Source organism: Micrasema longulum, unplaced genomic scaffold (genome assembly GCF_059751315.1).
Source record: "Micrasema longulum isolate JH-2025_06_02 unplaced genomic scaffold, ASM5975131v1 h1tg001536l, whole genome shotgun sequence".
In the NCBI taxonomy this organism is placed as follows: Eukaryota; Metazoa; Arthropoda; class Insecta; order Trichoptera; family Brachycentridae; genus Micrasema; species Micrasema longulum.
In genome coordinates, this window is record NW_028278719.1 from 1 (window position 1) to 24291 (window position 24291).

General features: G+C 33.6%; 1 protein-coding gene across 2 annotated transcripts in view; it reads left to right on the forward strand.

Annotated features, from left to right (window-relative positions):
- The first annotated feature begins 4338 nt into the window (after positions 1 to 4338).
- Positions 4339 to 24291, forward strand: part of LOC148274987 (phospholipase A2-like) — a 77840-nt gene continuing 57887 nt past the window's right edge. Inside the window, exons 1-2 of one of the 2 annotated variants that reach the window (XM_088236329.1) lie at positions 4339 to 4873; positions 6647 to 6951. In XM_088236329.1, the coding sequence (XP_088092455.1) occupies positions 6665 to 6951 (287 nt within the window). In that variant the 5' untranslated portion in view covers positions 4339 to 4873; positions 6647 to 6664. The remainder of the gene's footprint in view (positions 4874 to 6646; positions 6952 to 24291) is intronic. The other variant, XM_088236330.1, reaches the window with a different exon arrangement.

The following is a 24291-nucleotide window of genomic DNA, read 5'->3' on the forward strand; positions in this document are numbered from 1 at the left end:
TATGACAGTGCCCAAAAAATACGTATTATCTCTGGCAAACATGGCGGCATATTTGAAAATTGTTAAAGTATTTTTTTCAGAGATTTAAAAATTAGAAATACACAATGAATCGGGTTGCAGTCCCGTGGCTAGTGTTGCGAACTCACGGATCAGAGGTCCGAGGTCCGAACCTCACTCTACCCCAACTCGATTTCCGATCTCGACTAGTGAGTTATTTACAACTCATTGGAAATTGTCTTCTTCTTCTTGCGGTGCCTTATCAGGTCCTCCCGACGCTGACGATCTCATACAGCGAAACATTTTGGTCCTGCGCTACTCCGAGGCCAAGACAATCGCTTGTTAGATGTACTCGCCATAGTGATTCCCGGGAAAAGATGACCAGAGAGGTTTCCCGTTACCTTCGCTTATAGCCCAGGAATTTTAGGTTTTAAACATCAAATGTTTTATAACCAGCTGATTTTTTGCACATGTGTTCTAGATGTGGTACTTAATTAATACCGACTCAAACTCCCCGCCCCTCCCCCGCTTGCGTCTTGAGATATTTCATTATGCAGGTTGTTCGGGGGTATATTATATACTTAAAACCGTTTAACTGAAAGTAGCTAGAATAATTTGAAGTAGGATGTTTTAATTTGTAAAAATACCTTTTTATTTATCACATAAAAACATTGGTCGTAAGAGCGGCGTTGTTTCGTTACCAAGGCGTAAAAAATTTTTTTTTGCTAACAGCGACGACGGCGCTACGCAAATTCTGTAAAAGTTACAATATTTGCGCGATTCGTTACGTGCCTTGAATAAAATAAATGGGAAATCGAATTGACAGATAAAAGGCCTCAGAAACAGTTGTAAACAGTCGTGGCCAAAGCCTAGCTTAATCTGTATCGTCTGCGTCTGATGAAAAGGTCTAGCGCGGATGTGATTCGGTGTTGAAAAATCGACAAATTAATGTCAACCGCCGCGCTGATAGCAGAAGCATGCCGCTCTTTTATCCAAAGTTTAAAAATAGGTTGGGTTAGGTGGAATGCAACTGGGCGTTCGCAGCATTTAAAAGAATCACACCCTCCAGCGAGATGCGACTCACTGCGACTCACTGCGACCCTACTGACGGTTTGAACCCCAATGGAAATGGTCACCAAAATTTAAATATTTGAGTAAATTATAAGAACGCTAATATGTTATTTGTACAAAAAGAATACAACAGTTGGAAAGAAACGGCTTTATTGTCAATAAAAGCAGTTAAAACGATTGTCTGAAGTAATTAGTTGATATGAATCAGAATAAGATAAGTCCACGGTTAGTTCCGCTCTGCTTTGTTAGCGCAATATTGGCTATCTGCATTGTATGGCATCATGGCATCATGGCATCATGGCATCAAGCCTGCCCATGCCCCATACGAGCAGTAGCGGTATTCTGAGATCTGATGAGACCGGGACCGGAGACTCCCACGGCTAATTGCGCCATTCATTTACTTGGCGGGAATACTAAAGTTAATTTACGATTGTTCTTGCAATTAAATGGCATCTAACTCATAGTAAATTATTAGAGTAAATTTAGTTAAATGTACGGAATTACGTATTTTTTATATTCAAGACAAAACTTTGTGTTTTTATTAGTACAACGTTTCGTAACAATATCTTATATTAACATATTACAACAGAGATAAAGAACATTTTAGAGAAGTTAATTTCAATTTTTCAATTTCAATTTCATTTTATTTATTTATATATATATGTACATTACAAAATGGAATACCTTAATTCATACATTTAGAAATAATTAAAATAAAATTAGGTACAAATAAAAATAATACATAATTTTACATAATATCCAGAGAATAATATGTTAAAAAAGTAAGAGAATCTTGTAACGAAAAACTCCCTCCGAGACGTGAAAAATATCAATGTCCAAAGTAATATTGTTCAACATAGAGATAGTCCTTCCAACAGGCATAGCCATTGGCAGGTTGGTTCTGTATATTAGAATTATTAGAATGAGAAACAGCCTATGCTATCGCTGTCTATCCGGACCATAAAAGCTAATGCTCAGCATAATTTCAGGGTTGTCAATATAGAAGTCTAGGCATCTACAGAGCTTATGACCTGTCATAGGCTGGTTAAGTGGCCAATTTACACACTGTGTAACATTCACACACCGGACACACCCACGACGATGACACCTCGCTGACATGAGTAACTGAAATACACAATCACAACACTACCACATACAAATAGTCAAAATAAGAATAGGCCAAACCCGACTTATATTATTTATTTGACACTTATATGCTTATACAATAAATATAACTATATAAGGGCAGGCATATTGCCTTAAGGCAATTTCTTCCTATCTACCAAAACGTTAAGTTTAAGAAAATTATAAATACATGGACCTATTGAATCTTACAATTATTACTTATAAACAATTATTCTTATGAACAATTATTACTTATAAACAATTATTACTTATAAGCAATTATTACTTATAAATGACTTTAAACAATGGACTAAAATACACGATGATTTACCTCACAATATTAAAACAGTGACAATATAGAATAAAAATGAACTAAAAAATTATTATTAAAACCAACTTTCCCGAAGATGTATAAAATAAAAGGACCACTGGTTTAATTCGAGGATGTTAATGAGCTCGCCCCCTACCTAATAGCCCGATACTTTACGGATCTGTGTTGGAGGGGGAGATTTAGCAAATATAAGTAAACTCTCGCCTTCCACTCAGTAGCCAGTAGCTCAATCACAAATAACTATCGACGTGTTAATAAGCGACGTGATAACTATTTCTCAACATAGTTGTTTATCGAATTCGCGATCACAATACAACATCCGTGAACACCTAATATTAAATGTCAAAATATTTACGTTTCGCGACGTATAATCCTGCTGCGCAATCACATATTTGAATGTCTCCGGTGTTAATATGGAAAATATTTCATAATGCATTTCATTTATTTATTTATTATTTATCATGCTATTTATTGCATTTAGCCGGCGGCGGCAGTTGGCAAGCCAAATGTCAAAAAAAGCAGTCGCCATAGTAATTGTAATTTAATTTTCACTTTTTTGTATTAGATACTCCTTACTATTTTGCGAATGCAATATATTGTATTATTTTTATAGTAAACGCCTATTTTTCGCCAGTGAACTGTATTCATTTACGAGGAAAACAAAAAACAAACCGACACGAGCGTCGACTTAGAGATTACACACGCGTTGACTTATGACTGCGATAACTTAAGCATATTCATTATTGTTTGTTGTGATCGCTCATTTAGCATGTTTTTAAGCACGTCGATAGTTATTTGTGATTGAGCTACAGGCTCTTTATAGACCTGGGCTGGGGGGCGAGAACTGTTCACGGGGACCCGTCACAATAGATCTTGACAAGTCGCAGTGACGTCAGGTGCTTGCATAGCACTGACCCCCACATCTAAGAATAAAAATAAGAATAATAATCTAAGCCGCAAGGTTTCTTTATTAAATAATAAATAGATAAAATATTAAACTCTGAGGTGTTTTCCACTGCAATAGTTCACCATCTCTAAACTGGTGACGTAAGCGTAACACTGGTCGCTTTACACTGATGTAATATATGATTGAATACGCTGCATTTGGCGTGGCTAATGCTGTGCCCTATGCACCGGTTAGGATGATGTTGATGAAATAGAAAAAAAGTATTTTTAAAATATGTCGTAAAAAAAAAACATATTACTACAGAGATGGAGGACACTTGAGAGAAGGAAATATTGAAGTCTAGGCATTTACATGGTTTATGACCTGTCGTTGGCTGGTTTAAGTGGCCGCTTTGCAAACTGTAACATTCACATTTTGCCTATGTTTAAGCGTACGTATTTCATGAATTCTTCCATCTGTTGATTTTTGCGAAGTCAAAAAGCTGAAACGTTTGTTGATGTGGATGAGATTTATCTAACTGAATTATTACGGCTACTAGGCAACGCTTGACTTTCATATATTTTTTCTTTAAAATGTTCTCAATCTCTGTTGTAACATGTTAGTCGTAATAACTCCCCAGGGGGTGAAAAAACAGTCTTTGTCCAAAAACATTTTTGGACCAACTTAAAATATTGTTAATTAAATAATCATTAAGATTTGACTCAGCGGGGAAAGATAGTAAAATGTTTATTCAAACTTTGAAATATCTGTGATTGGATGATTGTACATTAAGAAAAGTCTGCATCGTTGCAAATGAAATCGGCAGTTAATAATAATGATTGTGAGTTTACTACCCCTGCGCAGTATGGTGCGCGAGAGTCCATTTCCATACGTCAACTACCGACCCCTAGCGCGGAGAACTCCCGACACTGCGGGGCGCGAGGCGCGAGATACAGCCTTACTCCATAAGGCTCTAGTACTAACAATCTCCACACTGCACTGTACTTTACCCACTTCCGCCGCTAGCCTGACCGGCCCCAGTCAGCTCCTCGCTCCTCAGTCGAGAACGAGCCGTGACGAGTGGTCGACGTGTGAACGCGCTCGCCGAACCGCGCCGAATACATCGACCGACATGTGATCCGAGCAAATTATACAACCACCGTAAATCGATTGATTACAATGAAAAACAACGCGACAGAATGGAAAATTCAACTGAAAATAATTAACCATTGACGTGACAACGTTTTCGTCTCATTGTAACACTTTTTTTTACACTTAAAAACATATTTTTTCGAGTATCTATATAAAAAATAAAGTTAAAATTTACAATTAGTCCTTTTAATATGAGCGAAGTTCGACGACGTGATAATATAGTTTCGATGTCAATTAAATGAAATCGTGTTTGAATAAGTTATAAGTGTTAAAATTAACGAAAGAAAGTTAGAAGATTTATAGCTGACCCAGTAAGTGTGAATTGCATGCATTGAATAATGATTATATTTATTGACTTTTTAATCCGATCGATTTTATTCGACGTCTCATTCGCCAAAATAATACTAATAATTGTTAGCTTGTAGATATTTATTTAAGTGAATTTAAAGAATAAACATTTTTAAATACTTGACATTCAAAACACATTTTTTTAATATATTTGAATAGACATAAAATACAAAATAAACACAAACAATAATTAAAATAAGTTCACATATTTTTTAATACTTTTAAACTTCTCTAAATGAGCAGTCTGCTCGTGTTTTGAGATTCCTCTCTAGAACTCCCGTTCGTTTTACGTTTATTCATTTCCTATATTACATTTTTATTTTTTACATTGTCAAACATGGCTTTAGTAAAAATTTACATATTAATTTCATCTGACATTATTATTTGAAATCGGAATAAATTTGCTTTCAAAATTTTCAGTTAAATATTTTTTTTTTTGGGAGAGCGTTAATTATATTTGTTTGTTTGTAAAAGCATAGCGATTTTGTGCAGTACTTGATGTAAAAAAAATCTTATTGAAAACAATTGTGTAACTTAGCTTAGCTTAAGTTTTACCGGGTTGTGGTCCCGTGTAGTATTGTGGACTCACGGGCCAATGGTCCGAGGTTCAAATCCCACTCTACCACAATTCGATTTCCATTTTTCCAGCACAAGTTAATTACGAGTTTTCGGAAATGGTCTGAAAATTTAAATTTTTAAGTAAATAATAAGAACTCAAGTATATCTCATTTTCTTCAAAAAAAAAATTACAAATGTTTTATAACAATTGATAATGACGCTTCTACCTCTTTAATATAGTAAAAACTTGAGTTTAGAGAGGAAGTTCGTTTATATTCATTTTTATTTTTTTTAAATTGTACTAATTTTATTATTTTATTTATTTGGAAGTTCAACAAGAATACATAAAATACATTTATTAAATAAACATTACTAACGTTCTTTATATATATTCTCAATTATAGAACTCCACCATCTTTCATAAATTATATAAAATAAGTGTGTAAAATCAATTTAAGGAATAATAAATATTAAGTTTAGTGAAAGATAAGAATAAAGATTGAGTTAAAGAAACTAATGTAAATTAAAATGATATAATTTTAGATAATACAAATTTGAGATATAAAAAGTATCGAAGGGTTTTTACAGTTCGTAGTTCTTAATTAGTAGTCAATTCCCTTCTCCGTTGCAATAAATTTATTTTCATGTTCCCAACCGGGTCACCAGAAGTCAAAATTTGCTATATGTCAAATTTTCTAAGAGCAACTTTTGTTTTTATGCCCCGATGTCCAGAATGTGTAGATTAGTCAATTCGTCACACAACTTGGAATTCTTTGGGATAGATCTCTTCGTCACATAATAAATAATAATAAAAGAAAGACAATGCCTAATTTTCAACATATCCGTCGTTGTTCTACGATCACGATAATATATTTATGTTAAAAAATATACTATAATTTGTAATATAATATCACAAATATACATTCATATTCACAAACAATCGCATACAAAACATATAAAAACACACGCCTTCACATACAACACACAGGAATCGTAGGTATTTTCACTGATTTTTTACGCAGAAGATACTACAAAACACCAATAATTTTTCGATAACATTAAAAAAAATTGTTTCTCATAAATAAATAAAAAGACAAAGGCTTTCAAAACACCTTATTGGCAACTGACTCTTGATATTTTTCGTGAAGTTCGTTTACAATCAGTACGTGTTTGCTCAGAACATCAGCCAGCTCGCGATGTCCCGACACCTCGCGTGGTGCGCGCTGCTGGCGGCGTGCAGCGCCACGTGGCCGCTGGCGTCGCCGTCCCCGACCTTCGGCTTCAGCCTGCCGAGCCTGGCCAGCCTGCCGGGCCTGCCCGGGCCCCCGGCGCCGCGGAAGGCGGCGCCCGGCGCGAAGCCCTACTCGGGGCTGCGCCTCTCCAACGACTCCCTGGTCATGATATATTACTACGACCAGGCGGTGGCGGTGGTGGAACTCGGACCCAACAAGCTGCTGCTCAACTGCGAGATCATAGAAGTGTAGTAAGTAAACCATCTCATAGAAGTGTAGTAAGTAAACCATCTCATAGAAGTGTAGTAAGTAAACCATCTCATAGAAGTGTAGTAAGTAAACCATCTCATAGAAGTGTAGTAAGTAAACCATCTCATAGAAGTGTAGTAAGTAAACCATCTCATATTTCAAATTGATATTTGAAGCGCTAACTTTGCGATTTTCATGGTAAATCATTGAACTAAATTCGATCCAATACCTTCCCCTTATTCGTTTCCAGGGCCGCGATTATGAACGGCTATCTTCATCGGTATATACTGAGACGGTATAAACTAATACCCGTATGACAGGCGCCGTGGCGCAGTTGGTAAGACAGCTAACTATGAAACTAGCGTCGCGGGTTTGATTCCCGCCAGTTGCAAGAAAAAAATCCAAGAAAGATTTTTTCTCAATTGGTCTGGGTGTTGTGGTATATTTTTCATAACTTCCTTTCATATCCTATTTTCCAAATGCTGACAAGCCTCTACAGAAGTGGCTTAGCGGGTTATTTTTTCATATATATATTAACATATGAAAATTCAAAGTATCTTCGCATGTAACCAGTATTAAACATGTTTAGAAAGAAAAAAATTATAAACATATTCTATTTTTCATACAGAAAACTTAATTTAACTTTAAAATTGAAGATTAATTTTAACTTCCTGTCAGAATACTTACCCAGGGTCAATGAGAAGTTAGGAAAAATATCTCTAACTGTCGATAAAATCAAATTTTCCGCACGAAAATGCATACATAAAAATTGTTGTTTTCACTTCACTTATATATTAATACTTTTAAACTTTTAGTGAAACAACACGCAAAAACTATTAAACGAAACATTTTTTATTATTATCATTGGTTTAAATCGTGATTGTAACAGAACACTTTTTTATCGACCTTATTACGTATTATTTCTGTTTTCATAAAACATTGTGATTAAAATATTATTTGAATTCTCGCTTGGGTTACAATATTACAATGGGAGTTGTCTTCAATACTCTATAAAGTAAATATACAGTTGAAGATAATTAGGTTAATTTAGTATTGTAATCAGGACCCTGGGCTCCGATTACAAAAGGAAGTTAACAGAGTTATCTTCAATGAGGAATTCCACTGTTTTCTATTTTTTTTTTCTATTAGCGTACTATTTAACTAGGCAAAAATATATTTTTTTTGTTCGTTATTTACAAAGATATTTTTTTTTTAAAGTTACATTTATCAAATACCGCGCCAAATGACTGTAATCAGTGTGTCACTATTCAGTAGTGACGTCATGAAACGGTTGGCGTTCTTACTTTCACTGACCTGACAAGAATCTATGGAATATTGCTTTGATTAATTCATTTAGTTGATCGTAATTTGCTCGTTTCTATGTTATGGTTGTTTTTACGAACGCTTCGATTTAGAAAAACCTAGAAAGTTGACATAATCTCTGGTTGAAATGTCAAATTATACTCTTTTTTTTCTATGGTCAAAACGTCCCTTACAAGGTGCGGGGGCTTTAAGCGGAAACCGGAAATACTACACATAGATATAAGGAGTGACGTCATTATTTACGATTTTAAAATGAATACTATTTTTAACATTTTTTATTTATTATTGCGTGCGTTTTTGAAATATTTTATCCTACTCCAAAATTTTTAAATATTCACGTGTACACGAAAACATTTTTAAAATTTATTTCCGCGTTGGGCTGGGATTCCTCATTGTCCATAAAGTAAAATCGAATTTTCTGTACGAAAATATGTATATTTTTGACTGAATTTCAACAATCTTCGTCGGTTATTTGATTATTAAATATTTGAAACAGAAAATTAAATTTTACTTTGTATACAATTGAAGATAACTCTGATAACTTCTCACTGTAATCGGGGCCCTGGTTATATTTGGCAAACGGTTGGATATAATTTTCCAATTTCAGAGTTCCGTAACAACTCGTACTAGAACGTAGAGAATCTTCCATTTACCATAAATTATGTCATTTGCCTGCCCCCACATACTGGTAATAAGACCAGCCGTATTTGAGATCGAAAACATACATATTTAAGGATTTTTTTTCGATATACTTGGGAAGCAAGGACAAGATTGATGCACTTATTGAGTTTCTCCACTGACGTTTCATGATGCAACTGCAATTTTATGAAAATGAAAAAACACTTCAAAAACTGGTGGAATTACTTAATGCAATGCTGAGATAAGCATTATCGACAACATTAAGAAATGGGTTCTGCATTGGTTTGAGCATGCAGAGCGAATGGGCAGCGAAAGGACGGATAAAAAGATTTACGATGTGCATGTTAATGGATGCAGAAATCGAGGAAGACTGACAAAGACATAGCATGATCAAATTTTTAAAAATCTTGAAGATGGGCATGTCAAAAGTCGGAATAATCGGCGCGCGTGTATGAGAAGATGTATGAATGCGGAGGAAGCGCGATATGGCGTTAAATCCTCTATGCCTACCCTTATGGGGAAACGGCGTGAAATTTAGTTGTTGTTGTTATTTTATATAAAAAAACCTCTATGTTGAATTCGGACTTCCAAAGTCTACAGGTATAAATTAAAGAGCTGCTGAAAAAATACCGAACAAGTAAAAAACGAAATTGCAATGACATGGATTACAGCACACGATGGTAACGTGGAAAATGAGCGAGTGGATGAATTAGCGAAAAAAGCTTTGCTATGACCATATTCAATACAGGAAATCCGTAAAAATCTAGGAGTACTAATGGACGAACATTTATGCTGGTGAGCTTATCCTAATGAATTAAGCCGCAAAATATTTTTCAGTCTACGCTCACTTAGAAGGTTGCAAAAATTCTTACCCATTTAGTAGACTATCACTCCCTCTCACTTCTGTTCAATGTACTTCATAGTCCCAACGCTTTTAATACCTGCGTGAAAAATTTCAACGCTTATCAGTTCATAGTTTACGTCTTCGTTCTAATTCCCAAGGCACTCTCTTAATACCCATCAGACGATTCCTCTTTCTTCTCTAACTCATATAGTGTCTATGCGGCTCGACTGTGGAATCATCGCCCATCCACCATCAAAGATGTTTCTACATTATCTCTATTTAAATCATCACGTCTGAAGAAACATCTCCTTTCTCTTCGTTGAGAAGAAAGGAGGAGAGATTAATTTCTCCTTTCTTCTGGCCTTTTTCTTCCTTTTTCCCATTGAGTAATAGTATGAGTTTAAGGTCATTTATAAACAAATATGTTTATTTATATTTTTATAAATCTTTAGTTTTTTAATCTTTATTTTCTATTGAATATATTTTGTAACTTAAATTATAAAAATAAAACGATTATAAGCCCGCCAATGTACAAATAATATTTTGTACAAAAAGTTAAATCACTATTCCCATGTCATACATTAAAAAATAGTGCAAGAAAAATCATATAATACTTGGAACAAAAGATATTTATCAAGCGATACAGGCAAAATAAGGAAATTATTTTTCAAAACTTTAAAGGGTGAAGGGATATTGGATACTTTTAGGCGGACTTACGAGCTAACATAAATGCTTTCAGGTCATGGTGCTTTCCGAAAATATCTTCATAGATTAAAAAAAAAGAGATAATGATTGCTGTTCTTGCGATGGACTCATCTCTCAGGACGTCTTTCATATATTACGCGATTGTCCTATGTTTGACGCCGAGAGGTTAAACTGCATACAAATGTGCGCACAATACGGCCAAATTTTTGAAAACCCAGAGGAATTAATAAAAAATGAAGCCACTGCGGAAAGATACATCGACTTTCTAAAGTCCTCAGTTATAAAAATGAAAATAATTCATGAAAACCCAGATCCGTGAAAAATAACTATTGTACAATATATACATACAAGAAAAAAGCTTTATTTATTTATTTACATACATTAGTTTATTGTATATTATTTGAGACAATAAGTTCCAGCTCCATGGGACTAAAAGTCCAGTGTTGACATGGGACGAGCAATTATATGACACAGACACATGAGTATATCACCACAAATATAGGATTAGAAACATAAAAAATAATTTAAAAAAATATTTTTAAAAAACACATATGGCACATCAATATGGTTAACAGCAAACTCAAGCATTTGGAAAATCATCAAGGAGTTTCCCACTCCAATCCCTCCCACTAAGGGAAATCCAGTCCTTAATTCCTTTCATGAAAATAATGTTTGTCTTTGAGAGCTTAATATGTTCTTCCAAAATATTGAAGACTCTCGGTGCGATAAATGAGAGATATCTCTGAGCAAAAGTCGTACGGAGTTGGGTATGACATAATTCATGCTCTGGGAAAACCTTGTACGGACATTCTGCTGAGACCTCGCCTTATTGTTTGACCAGAAGTGTGTAAGTGCTTCTTGTATGCATAAGCAAAGCAATAAATAACCGGAATAAGGGAAAAAAACCTCTATATTGATATAAGCAATAGTAGTGTCAAGAGTTTTGGTGTAACAAGTTCTTGTTATTTAGTAGTGAAAGAAAAGTCTACGTAATTTTATACAAAAAAATCGCGAAAGAAACGAATAATCTTCTCTCGGTGAGTTAGCTTCCTGGTAACTGGAAATCCATCACAACACTCTATTATTGGTTGATTCGGAAGAACTTGTGACGTAATTCAAAATAGTCCGTTTTCGTTTAAATAATTTTGATAAATTTTTACATGGATTTTCGAAATACTTCGACGTACAATGAGGAGGTTCCGAGGTTTTTTTTTTAAAAACATATTTTTTTATAGACAATTAAACTAATCCAAAACCGTTTTTTTTATTATTTTTATGTATCGTATTATCAGCGCTATGATTTTTTAAACTTTTGTATTTCTGAAATTCCTCCGCGTGTGACGTCTCAAGTTCTCTTCCGCTTCTTCTCGGTCAGTTCTGCCGATTGCCCCGTTGACGGTTAGTAAGCCGGAAATCTTCCGCGACTCTCTTATAATTGTTTGATTCATATGAACTGGTGATGTCGTTCAAAGTAGTTTGTTTTTGTAAAAAAATAATTTTATACATTTCCAAGAAACTTTGCCATATAATTTAATGATCTTTTTTTTACCGCGCGAAAGAAAACATTTTTTATATTAAGTTTCCGTAGCACTAAACATTCTTATTAATCCACGTGTATTACAAAAATAAAATGTAACTTTTCAAGCTGTTTCACGTGAGTTTATTTTGATATTCTTTAGTCTTAAGTCTAAAGAAACTAGTTGCGGATAAAAAATAATCTCCGGCAAAGCCAGTGTTGTGCAAGTTTCAACGGGAAGTTTTGTTAAAGCTACAAAATGAGCTTCATACAAAATAGACACAAACAACGCCGTACCGCGACCGAATCGAGTCCCTTCATAAAACCGGAAAAGTTTCGCCGCTGAAAAAAATAATATTTTTGCTTCTTCGGACGGACGGATAAACAACACAACAGGAAATATTACATGCAACGAATTCCGATAAAAATATTGATTTATTTAATCCAATATATAATACAAATACAGGTAAACGTCGTTTTGCGCCGGTTTGATTCACGACGATTTACAATTACGCCGGTTGGTGCCGGCGTGGGATTCCCCGGTTCGGCCGACACCAGTAGCTCAATCACAAATAACTAACGTGTATTAGCACACGTCACGTTAGCAAGCGACGAGATAAAAAATTCTCACCATGGTTTTTTATCGTATTCGCGGTCACAATGCAACATCCGTGTTTCACACCTAATATTAAATTTCAAAATATTTACGTTTCGCGACGTGTAATCCTGCTGCGCAATCACACATTTGAATTTCGCCGGTGTAAATATGGAAACATTCCAAAACTGCTACTTTTATTATATAAATATGGGTTTATATTTACACCTGATGATGGGAAATTCAGAATACCTGAAAATAATAGTGTTATTATATTAAACTCGTATATGGTGTTTAATTTTAAATAAATTGGGCTGGAATTCCAAACGCTCTCGTGGCCGTATTATTTCGTGTATTTACATACAAAATACACGAGAAAAACTGTTTTCTCGTGCTGCGAGAGTGGTTCGGAATAGCACCCCTGATGATGGGTAATTCAGAATACCTGAAATACGTGGTGCTATTTTATGAAACTCGTATGTGGTAAAAATTTACAAAGTGTTTTATTTTAAATAAATTAAAAATGTTTTTCCACAAAGTAAATGCTGAATCAATAAATAATACAGTTCATAGCATCTTAAGAACTAATTTAAACTTTCAATAACATTACTATGAAATATTTCAAGTCTTTGTCTTATGCTCCTTCCACATATTAGAAAAGCGTTTTAAAGACCAAGGGTCTTCTTATCGGGTCGCTCATACTTTTTAAAATTTCAATTTCAGAGGATACGCGGTGCCAGCCAATTTTGATGAAAAGATATTTGAATACTGTTTTTCTATCTACTATCTCGCAAATGCCTCCCCGATTCCGTGCGAACAAGACAACTGCGCGTCGCACTAATTATGCCTGAATAAAATCGGCAAAATTAACGTTTCGTTGTCCCTCTTTTTTGGAAAGAGTATTAGAATGAAGTTTTCTCGGTACCTTTTGCGTTTTTAAATATAGTTATCATATTTGTATATCGTACGTCCGAAAATGCAGATAAAACTGCGAGCAAAAGCTCATAAAAATGGGATTTCGGATGGTCCTAGCACACATAAGAAACAATTTATCAAAAAAGCAAAACAATAGCGACACGCCGATAGTAAATATCCATAGTAGCCAATAATAAACCGCTCTAGTGCCATAATCCAGGGAGAAAATACGGAAATATGTATGAAGAAAAGTCCGACCGCGACTCTAGTTGAATTCAACGCTTTCATTATTTTAATCGGTTTATTTGTTTTTTATTTATCGTTTTTTTTTTTAAGGAAAATAAATATTTGCGTTTTTATGTTTTACCCAAATATTTAATTTTAAGGGCCATTTTTAATGAGTTGTAAATAACTCACTATTAGAAAATTGGAACTTAGTTGGGGTAGAATGGGATTCGAACCGCTGACCTTTGAGCCGTGAGTCCGAGACATACCCCGATTAAAACGTTAAGTAAAAAATAATTTGTTAGCACTTTAACGGGCTTATCGCTAAAAGCAATATCTTCCAGCCAACCAAAAAACAGAATGGTCAAAAGAAAAATTTGTGAAAATGTGTACTTGATATTTAAAAAAATACAGTTGTATTTTAGTGGGCAGATAAAGCTTGCACATATTTTATGTATTAAATATCCATATGGTCAATGACAATTGCAACCGTCATATGAAATATATGTACAAAAAACTGAACAAAAAGAACATAAAACTATGTAGCAAAGACAAGGGAAATAAAATAATGGCATATAATATATTCAAAAACACGATCAACATGTAATACTTCGAGCTGACCCATGCCAATCCATCTTCATCCCACACTGTGATAAAGGCGGAGAGATCTAGGAAAAATGGGAAGAACTATCCCATAATCTATTTATCTTTATTTGACTTTCCATTATGTTGTATCCGAACTCAACTCAGGGCCCTTGGCCTCATAGAGTTTGGGATACGTTATTATTGATTTTTTTTGTATGAATGAATAAATAAAATAAATAACTGGAAACACTAACGTAATACACATTTATGTCGAATATAGTCATTTTTCCATGACTGTATTACAATCGCACGAAATTATGGAAAATTGTAGAGTTAAACCACCCTTCAAATGTATTTTTCATGTCGACCTTCCCAGGAATCGAACCCGGGACCTCAAGCATGAAGGGGAAGGCGCTAACCACTATGCCTTTCGATTCTCCTTTTCAGAATTTTTACCCGAGAGCAGCTGTCGAGTCAAAAACACTCGTCCAGGGGTCAGGCTCTATTTCACATAAAAACTTAAAACAATTCTTCACCCGCCTCAGGAGAGCTTATTAGATCAAAATACTGTTGAACGTACTTTTTAAACTATTTTTCAAAAAAAGCATTGAGGAATTTCAGTGATAAGAAAAATTGGATACAAAAAAATATAATAGCATTTAATTTAGAAGAGGCATTTTGTATCTAGTGAAGCCGCTTGGAATATTTTCTTGCAATTTTACATCTCAAGCACTTATTTTTAATTTATTTTATTTTTGTATTGCAAGCAATTATTTATTTTCCCAATAAACGCCGTATTCCAGCACTGAACTGAACTGAAAAAAATGTTCGGCGATGTTTTTTGAAAGTGTATGAAAAAAGTGAACTCGTTTGAACTACGTCACAAGTTCTTCCGAACCAACCAATCAACTAGAGCGTTGTTATGTGTAGTGATAGATTTTCGGTTTCCGGGGAGCCAACCAGGCAGGACAACTCTCCGACGACAACTAGTGACGTTACGGGCGGAGTAAATGTAAAATTAAAGAACTTTAAAAAATCATAGCGACGATAATACGATAGATAAAAATAAAATAAAATAAATCGACCTAGTTTAATAGCCTTTTCAAAAAACACATTAACTTACAGTTTCCATTTTTCATATTTTATTTGATTTACGTTTAAGATATTGCATACGTAAAATACTAAAATGTATATCTAATTGATTTTATGCTGCAATGCATAATTTTACGTCTTTCATTTACGAACAATAACTAACAATGATATGAAAATGATTAATTAAATAGGTTTGTTTGTTATCGTTTAGTTCCAAAATAATCCAATACAAATCAACCGATTCAGAAAATGACGTTTCTCCCCGTAAATATTTTCCCGGTTAACGATCTGCAATTTAGCCGTCAAAATGTCACGTTCGTTCGCTCGAGTATGAAACGAGCTCGGTGTTAAGTGATTGTCGCTTTTAGTAAAGTGCTCAATGTTTAGCGTCCGTTTTGAGCCCTGGGGGCGTGACGTCACGGCGGGATCTGGGACGCCGCCGCCGCATTGCGACTTGTAACTACTGCGCTCTGGCGGGAAAGCCTACATTTGAAATAATCCCAGTTTGCCGGTTATTTTAGGCACCAAAATGAAATTAATTTAACGCCTTATGTGGCAACACTTGGCTCTATATTCAAATTATATTGCTCGACAATAATGTTGCAAGGAGGAGAACATTTGAGATTAGGTACCTAATTGTTTAGTGACTTTATTCCTTATTAGATGTATATACTCTAAGCTTTATTCATAATTGAATTTGATAGAGTGTAGGTATAACAAATAGCTTTTTGTCATATTGAAATCTTAAGTCATTAAGCCATATAGTTATTGTTTATAATACCTACGTATTATATACAAAAATCATTTTAAACTTAAAATTAATTTGTTTATTAATGGGCAATAGACATCGTCTAATTGTTACATATTGACACATTTCTTTTGAGGTGCCTGATCGGGTCCGCCCGAAATTAGCGATCACTACAGCGAAAGCATCTACAGTGGTTATTTCTATAAATGACTTAAATTTTAACAAAAAGGTTTCGAAAGTAGTACAAACTATTTTTTTTTTTAATAATCAAACTTCTTACCAAGCTCTTTCCTGTACCCTTTTTTTAAAATAAAATAAAATAAAATAAAATAAAATAAAATAAAATAAAATAAAATAAAATAAAATAAAATAAAATAAAATAAAATAAAATAAAATAAAATAAAATAAAATAAAATAAAATAAAATAAAATAAAATAAAATAAAATAAAATAAAATAAAATAAAATAAAATAAAATAAAATAAAATAAAATAAAATAAAATAAAATAAAATAAAATAAAATAAAATAAAATAAAATAAAATAAAATAAAATAAAATAAAATAAAATAAAATAAAATAAAATAAAATAAAATAAAATAAAACAAAATAAAATAAAATAAAATAAAAATAAATTTTAATTAAATAAAATAAAACAAAATAAACATTTTTTGTAAAAGGTTCTTTGAACCGTTGATGTATAAATAAATAAATAATCTCCTCATGCACGTACACCGATCATTCAGACTTTTGACATTTCTACCTTAAAGTAGGTATTTGTTGGATTTGAAGGTCTTTTTCGGTCTTCCTCGTTTTCTGCATTTGTTAACATTCGCATCGAAAACTTTTTAGCTGTTCTTCCTCGTCCATTCGCTTTACCTGTCCAATGTATTTAGTTTGTGTAAAATCAATATTCATTTTAGGATGCTTTAGTTTACAGCTCTAAAATGATAAATTTATATGGAAATGACTTTGTTTTTTTGTCAAAATAGAGGTCTAATATTGCCAGCTAAACATGACAGCAAACCAAACTGGGTGTTTTTGTAAAAATGATCATATTTCCTGTTTATTGTCCACCGGATAAAAGCTCTCGCTTTTATGTAATGACAGTATGAAACGTGATATCCGTCCCCAAAGTCCATGTATCATTTGCTCATTTAATACGAAGAGTCCAAAACTAACCAATATAATACATAATTTCTCAATACCCGATGAATCCACATCGCTCTTTTGCGAAAGGTCAAAAAACCAAATTGTGTCAATTCAATATTGTGAAATTCTAATTACTAACAAAGCTAGTATTTTCTAAGCGAACTCGACGGATCGTTATTTATTACTTAAGATTACGCCGAATTAATCTTGCGCAAGGGTAAAAATATACATTCCTAACACTTGGGCAATTGATTTCATGATAACACGACCTAAATTTAACTCATTAAAACTTTATTTAGAGGTAGAGAGTAAGTGAAAATGGATTAAAAAACATTTGTCTAAATAATAATATTGGCCTTTAATTTGTCTTAAATGTAGATTCGGAATATGGGAAGCCGGTTATTGCGGAGTTCAACAAGGAGAAAGTTAAACCTGTAGGAATAAGTTGTCGAGTGTTGGTCGGAGCTCCTACCCCAGTTAGAGATTGACAGAAAAGACACGAACTTGCTGTTTGATGTTTATTTATTACATGGCGAATAAATAAGGAATTATGTCGGACGAGTTACGTCGATGATGGGTTGAAGAGACTGCACTTAAACTACATGCTGGAAATGAGTGACGTCGTCCAGCTGGTCTGACGTGAACTGAACTTGTTGGCCTGACCAACTGAACGGGCTGACTGTAGTCTCTTTATAGACGACGTTCCTTTGTAACTACATGAACTAATTTCTTCATGGTAGGGACGATGTGAATGTACTGCAGAACAATGCTCCCGGTTTAATGTGCAATACTATAAGAGTTGCATTATACAAATGTATTAGATTCGATAGAAAATGTTGACATTGCATCGTCGGTTATCAGTCTACTTTTAACACGTTTTTGTCATCGATTATGGACAAAGGACCTTACAACTCCACTACTAAAAAATTCATTGAATGCAAAAAATAACAATCATATCCCAGTCTGTTTTAAGAAATAGTTACGGCATTATCTGTTGGAAGAAAAATTAGCTTACCAGAAAGACAATATAGGGGCATATCAGCTGATAGCTGCCTGCTCCTAATTTGATAATAATAATATTCATTCGACAAATAGAGATTATTTGTATATTTAAGGGCATTAAAAGCAAAACCTAGAAATCTTCATTGAAGGAGTTACGGAGATATTTGCAAAAAAATTGAAAAAAGAATGTGAAATTTCTAATTATGCTTCACTCAAAGGAGAATGCTTAGTTTGCGGTGTCAAGTAGTGTAGTTGAAATCTGTTTTTACAAGATTTAGAGACGGTTTTGAATTACGCTATTATTTAGGTGGGTAGGTTTTTATGTGTGGTTAATTTTGGCTTCAATAACTCATTTTCTTATAATACCACATTCAATGATTTTTGAAATTGAAATTAAATTATTTGTACAAGCAATACATTGTTGGTTGGCCGATATGTTCGCTGTCGAATCCAAATGTCGAACAATATAGAAATTAAACCATTTTCGTGCAAAAGATCGTCTCAAACTGAAGCGAAAAAGAATACTTGCTTGCAAATGTTATTTTATAGATAAAAGTTCTTTATTTATTCACAGACTCAATCAGTTATTTTTCTTCTAATTGAGCCACTCTACGTGGCGGTGAAGATTGGCTATCATCATGATAATTTTTATTTTGTCCGCAACCACTATAAATAAAGATTTAAGGCTATAGCGGAACCACTCCCTTAAGTTTTTAAGCCAGGAGATAGTCGTCTGCCTACACTGCGTAATACCTTGTAATACAATAGAGGCGATTTAATACTTCTATCTCCGCATTAAAGTTCAAATTCTAGACTTATTTTTCAGGGAGCTGAACATGATCACTTTGGAGATCGACGTCTTTCGAGACGAGAAAATATGTTTAAGAGGCAAATACTCTTACTATTGGAGAGAGTAATATACATTAATAATATCGAACCATCGCTCAAGGGTCCTAGTCTGATATGTCGTGCCAATTTTACACCTTAAATATTTTATTTTATTTGTTATGGTATTATGAAATAATAAATGAACTCGAATTAGTTGTATTTCGGTACAATTTCTCTTTCTTTTTTCATAGCGCTCTCGTTCTACACATGATTCATAAGCAATTTTATGATATTTTAAGCAATAATAGGTAGTAAAAAATCACATTTTATTTTTTTGTGTTCTCATCGGGAATCGAACCCGGAACCTTCCGTGCGTGAGTCAAGCGTCTTGACCACTACACCACGGAGGCCGCCAATATTCATATATTTACGCACTCACACGTACGCACCCTCTCCCTCAATCATTCACACACGCACTTGCACACTCACCCTCATTCATTCTCACATACACACATGAATACAAACGTCACACACATACAATTACGTAAACTCTTTTCATATATATTATGTATTATTAGATTTACAGTGGATTTTCAAAATTAGCTCTAGTATTGTTAATATATTTCTACTCCTTTTTTTATGTAATAGCTGTAAAATTCATAATAAAATAAAATAAAATATAGTTGTACCAACATGAAACTTATAGTAACTTAAATAAACAAAAGAGAGTATATGGAGGATGCAAAGTATGACCCCATATCAGGTACAGCCGGTATTGGGGTCTGATCTGTAAAATTGGATTGTTTAATTTAAATTAAGGATCACGTATAACAACTCATACCGGCAATTATTCGGATTGCCTAGGTACTGCAGTGCCTCTGAAATGTTTACAGCTGGACGAATAAACACCTTCGCTGCCCTGCTTCGCCAAAGAACCTGGAGCCTATGGGAACGCCTAAAAAAGTCTAATAACGAAATTCTCCAAGCCACTGCAGAGTGGATCCAATCACCGTTGTTCAAGCGATGGCGCGATATGTTAAGACCACCATAAGTGCTGCAATATAAAATTTTATTTTATGTTTATATTTATGTTTATTGTTATATTTATGTTTATTGTTATATTTTTGTTTATATTTATATTTATGTTCATGTTTATATGTTTATATGGTAGAATTGGCTCTGCACTTTATAGCCATTTTACTGGAATAAAAATTTAAATAAATAAAATAAAATAATTTTTCAAATAAACCTACCCTTTGACGAATGAAATAAAAAACCAAAGATACTCTTGTAATAAATGATAATCTATCAATTATTGATTGAGTCTCCGGAAGGTCTGATTGGCTGTTGTCTGTCAGTTTCTCACGATAAGTTATTCATAAGTTAACTTCCCAAGTTCTCCGACTGTAGCCAAGGTCGACTGAATCGTGTTTTACTATTGATGGTCTCCTATTTTGACGTCTGTTCTAATAGTTTTAGCGTATCCATAGCGGGGAAGTTCCGAGCCATAAATACCACCCAATGATGTCTACGCTGACGTGGGTTTAAACCCCTATGTACGAGTATGTCATGTCAGAAATTGCTATCGATTTGATCAACCATTATATTATTACTCGTAAATAGGTAGATACATATGACGCAAATATTGAAATAAACCGCGTTTTTTTGATATTACAAAACATATTTTGTTTGCAGAATGTTTTTTTATATTTTCTTTATTTTTATTTATTTATTCTCACAAATACATATATTACAAAATAAAAACGTATCCCTAATTCGTAACGTATCCTAAACGGATCACATTGAACGTAAAAGTTATTTGAAAAATTATTCCATACTACTTTTGGCCCTCAACCGAGGTTTAAAGTTTATCACTGTCTGAACATTTTGTTAATTATCTATATTGATAAAATTATTTTTTTGTTAGTAAAGATATAACTTAATCACAATACAAAATCGAACACGTTTTAAAACTACCAAAATACAAAAAGTTCACACTCCGCGGAACTGATTCTGTTGAGCGCCTGGCTAATATTGACAAAAACAATGCTACCCATTTATTGTAAAACAAAATGCAACTCACGCCGTTAGATGATTATTAAATAAGGTTTAATGTAAATTTAAAAAAATAATCAGACTGATTTTCTTACTTAAATACGAAATGACAGCCGGTTTAGCGCAAAAAATGGACTATTTTCTTTTTTTTTTGAAAAAAACTTCAAGCTCTGGTTAAGGGTCAAAAGTAGTTTCGATTTTTTGAAATATCTTTTGCATTCCGAGTAATAATAATAATAATATTTGGCTGATTTATATAGCGCCATTTTTGTAAAAAATCACCTCAAGGGCGCTTTACAATTGTATACCTAAACTTACATTCTAACTAAACTAAAGTGATATATTATATTTCCAGATTAAAATTGAGGGTATGATAGTTTAAAGAAGTGGGATTTTAGTGGGGATCTGAACTGACTGGGACTGTCGATGAATCGTAAGTTTGAAGGCAATTGGTTCCAGGCAGAGGGGCCGGCGGCGGCAAAAGCACGATCTCAAAATCTAGTGTTTGGGGAGCGCCGGATTTCGACAAGTTTTCCTCTTCCTGAATCAAATGCTGACCTAAGAGTAGACTTTATTTGACATGTATTTTCCCTAATACAAAGGTCCGACAGGTATTTTGGAGCCATTTCATGAAGGGATTTGAATACTGTCCAGCAAAGCTTGTATTTTATTCTCTCAGGGCTTTTTAACCAGTGCAAATGTCGAAGATGTTGTGTGTTGTGAGAATATTGTTTTACTCCCGTAATAATCCAAAAGGAAACTTTTTAGACCTCTTTCATTTAAGAATTCGGGAAAACAAAATATCAGCCCACCTATCGGCACATTATTAAACAATAGCAAACATTAAAAATAAATATATAAACGCATATTTCAATGAACATCTGGACAACACGCGTAATAGTACATAAATCTATGCAATATCTAGCAGCAGTCTCCTGCAATGGTCTCTTCCCTTAGATAAAATCCAAACTCGTACACTTCTCCTGAAAATGGATTTCGTTTTGGAGAACTTAATATCCGGGACATTGAACACTCTTGGGGCCACAAAAGAGATATTTCTCTGAGCAAAAGTCGTACGTGTTTTTGCTATTAAACAATTCAAATTACAGTAAAACCTCGTACGAGAATTCTGCTGGGATCTCCTTTTGTAACTGCATGGCCAGAAACATGTCAATGATTCTTTTAAAAAAAATTGTCTAGTATTCAGTATCTTCATAAATTGAAACGATGTTTAAGTTGGGAAAGTGAGGGGATATCAAAGCATCACTCTAAGTATAAGTGATATTTTTTACTGAACGTAAATAATATTCTCGGCGGAAATTTAAAATGAAGTGTATAGGTACATCCGTGTAAATACGGGCCCACCCGATTACAAAAGAAAAGTTAACAGATTTATTTTTAACTGTCTATAAAGTAAAATCAAATTTTTTGTACGAAAATGTGTATATTTGTATGATTTAAAAGAAATCATGTTCAATTTGAGGTTACCAACGAAAATTCTTTAAATTTTCATACAAATATACACTTTTTTGTACAGAGAATTCGATTTTATTATACAGGGTGTTCTTTAAACCTTGTCACATCCGAAACCACGAAGATCAGTATGAGCAAGAAGACATATTGGCACATTAAAATAAATTTTTAGAACGAATAAAATTTACAAAAAATAAAATATTAAAAAAACAAATGGTTGCTTACTTCTGCAGGGGAGAAACGAAAAGAGGGGAGGGGGAGTCTGATACACCGTTAACCGCGCCTCCGCGCCCCCCTCGCTTCTCCCCTGCAGAAGTAAGCAACCATTTGTTCCTTTTAATATTTAATTTTTACAAATTTTCTTCGTTCTAAATATTTTTTTAAATATGCCAATATGTCTTCTTGCCCATACTGATCATCGTGGTTTCGGATGTGACAGGGTTTAAAGAACACCCTGTATAGACAATGATAAAGTTCAGTTCTTTTTTAAAAAAATAAAATATGTAAATATATATTTGTTAATAGACTATCAAACTATGTCAAAATATTATAATGTATCGCGTTATCAGCCATGATTAATTTAAAGTTTGTACTTTTAAATTAATCCGTGGGTGACGTCTCAAGTTCTCTTCGGTCAGTTTTGCTGATTGGTGAGTTTGCCTCCCGTAAACCGGAACTGCAAAACACTCTTTCATTGGTTGGTTCGGAAGAACTAGTGGCGTCGTTCATTGTTTTTTTTCTATATTACATTTTCAAGAAACTTAAATGGTGTAAATTTTACCGCGCGTGAGAAAACAATTTTTTACATCCAATTTACTCCAATAACTTTGTTAATTTTCCATTGTAAGACAGTCCCGGGATTGTTTTTAACCCTTTCCACAGTTAGAAGAAAACCCCTAGTATATTTTTACTGGAAAAGTTTGAAGGGCGATCGTAATCAAGTTATCACAATGGCATAAGCATCGTATTGTAAAACTACTAAGATTTATCTCGAGCTTGCGGGTGATATTAATATTAGGTGTATCGGAATGTTCTTTTCAAACTGGGGACTAAATAGCGAAACTCCCGCATTGCGGAAGTGTATCCACTTCCGCAATCTTAATCCTTTGATAAAGGACTGACCTAAAAGGCTATGGTGTGATTAATTATGAAATTACCCCCAATTACACAATAGTACGGAAATTTTGGAAGAACATGTCATGTTCTTAGGGCGTCAAACTTCCATTAATAAAGATAAAAATATTATTTTTTTGTTTTACTACTTTTAAATTAAAATAGCATTAATTTAAAATGTAAAAAAGTGTAGAACTCCGTTTATCCGAACTCCAATCATCTGGATTGATAAATTTCCTAATCGTTTTCAGGAAATAAAGAAATAACGGAGAAGTTTTTAATTTCAATTTAATTGTGCAATTAACTTTGCTGGACATGTTTAAGTAAGGTTTTAACGTGATTCGAATTCGCTGTATTATTTTAAAAGTCATAAAATCTGGCACTCATTAATCCGGATAATTGGAGTTTTGATGTATACGGCTGTGAAATTTAGGTATGTGTGTGGAGAAGGGGATATTTTGTAATAGTTTTAAGGTGTTTTCCTAAATGTGATTTTAATGAATAATTATTTTGGTTTATTTATTTTATTTATTCGGT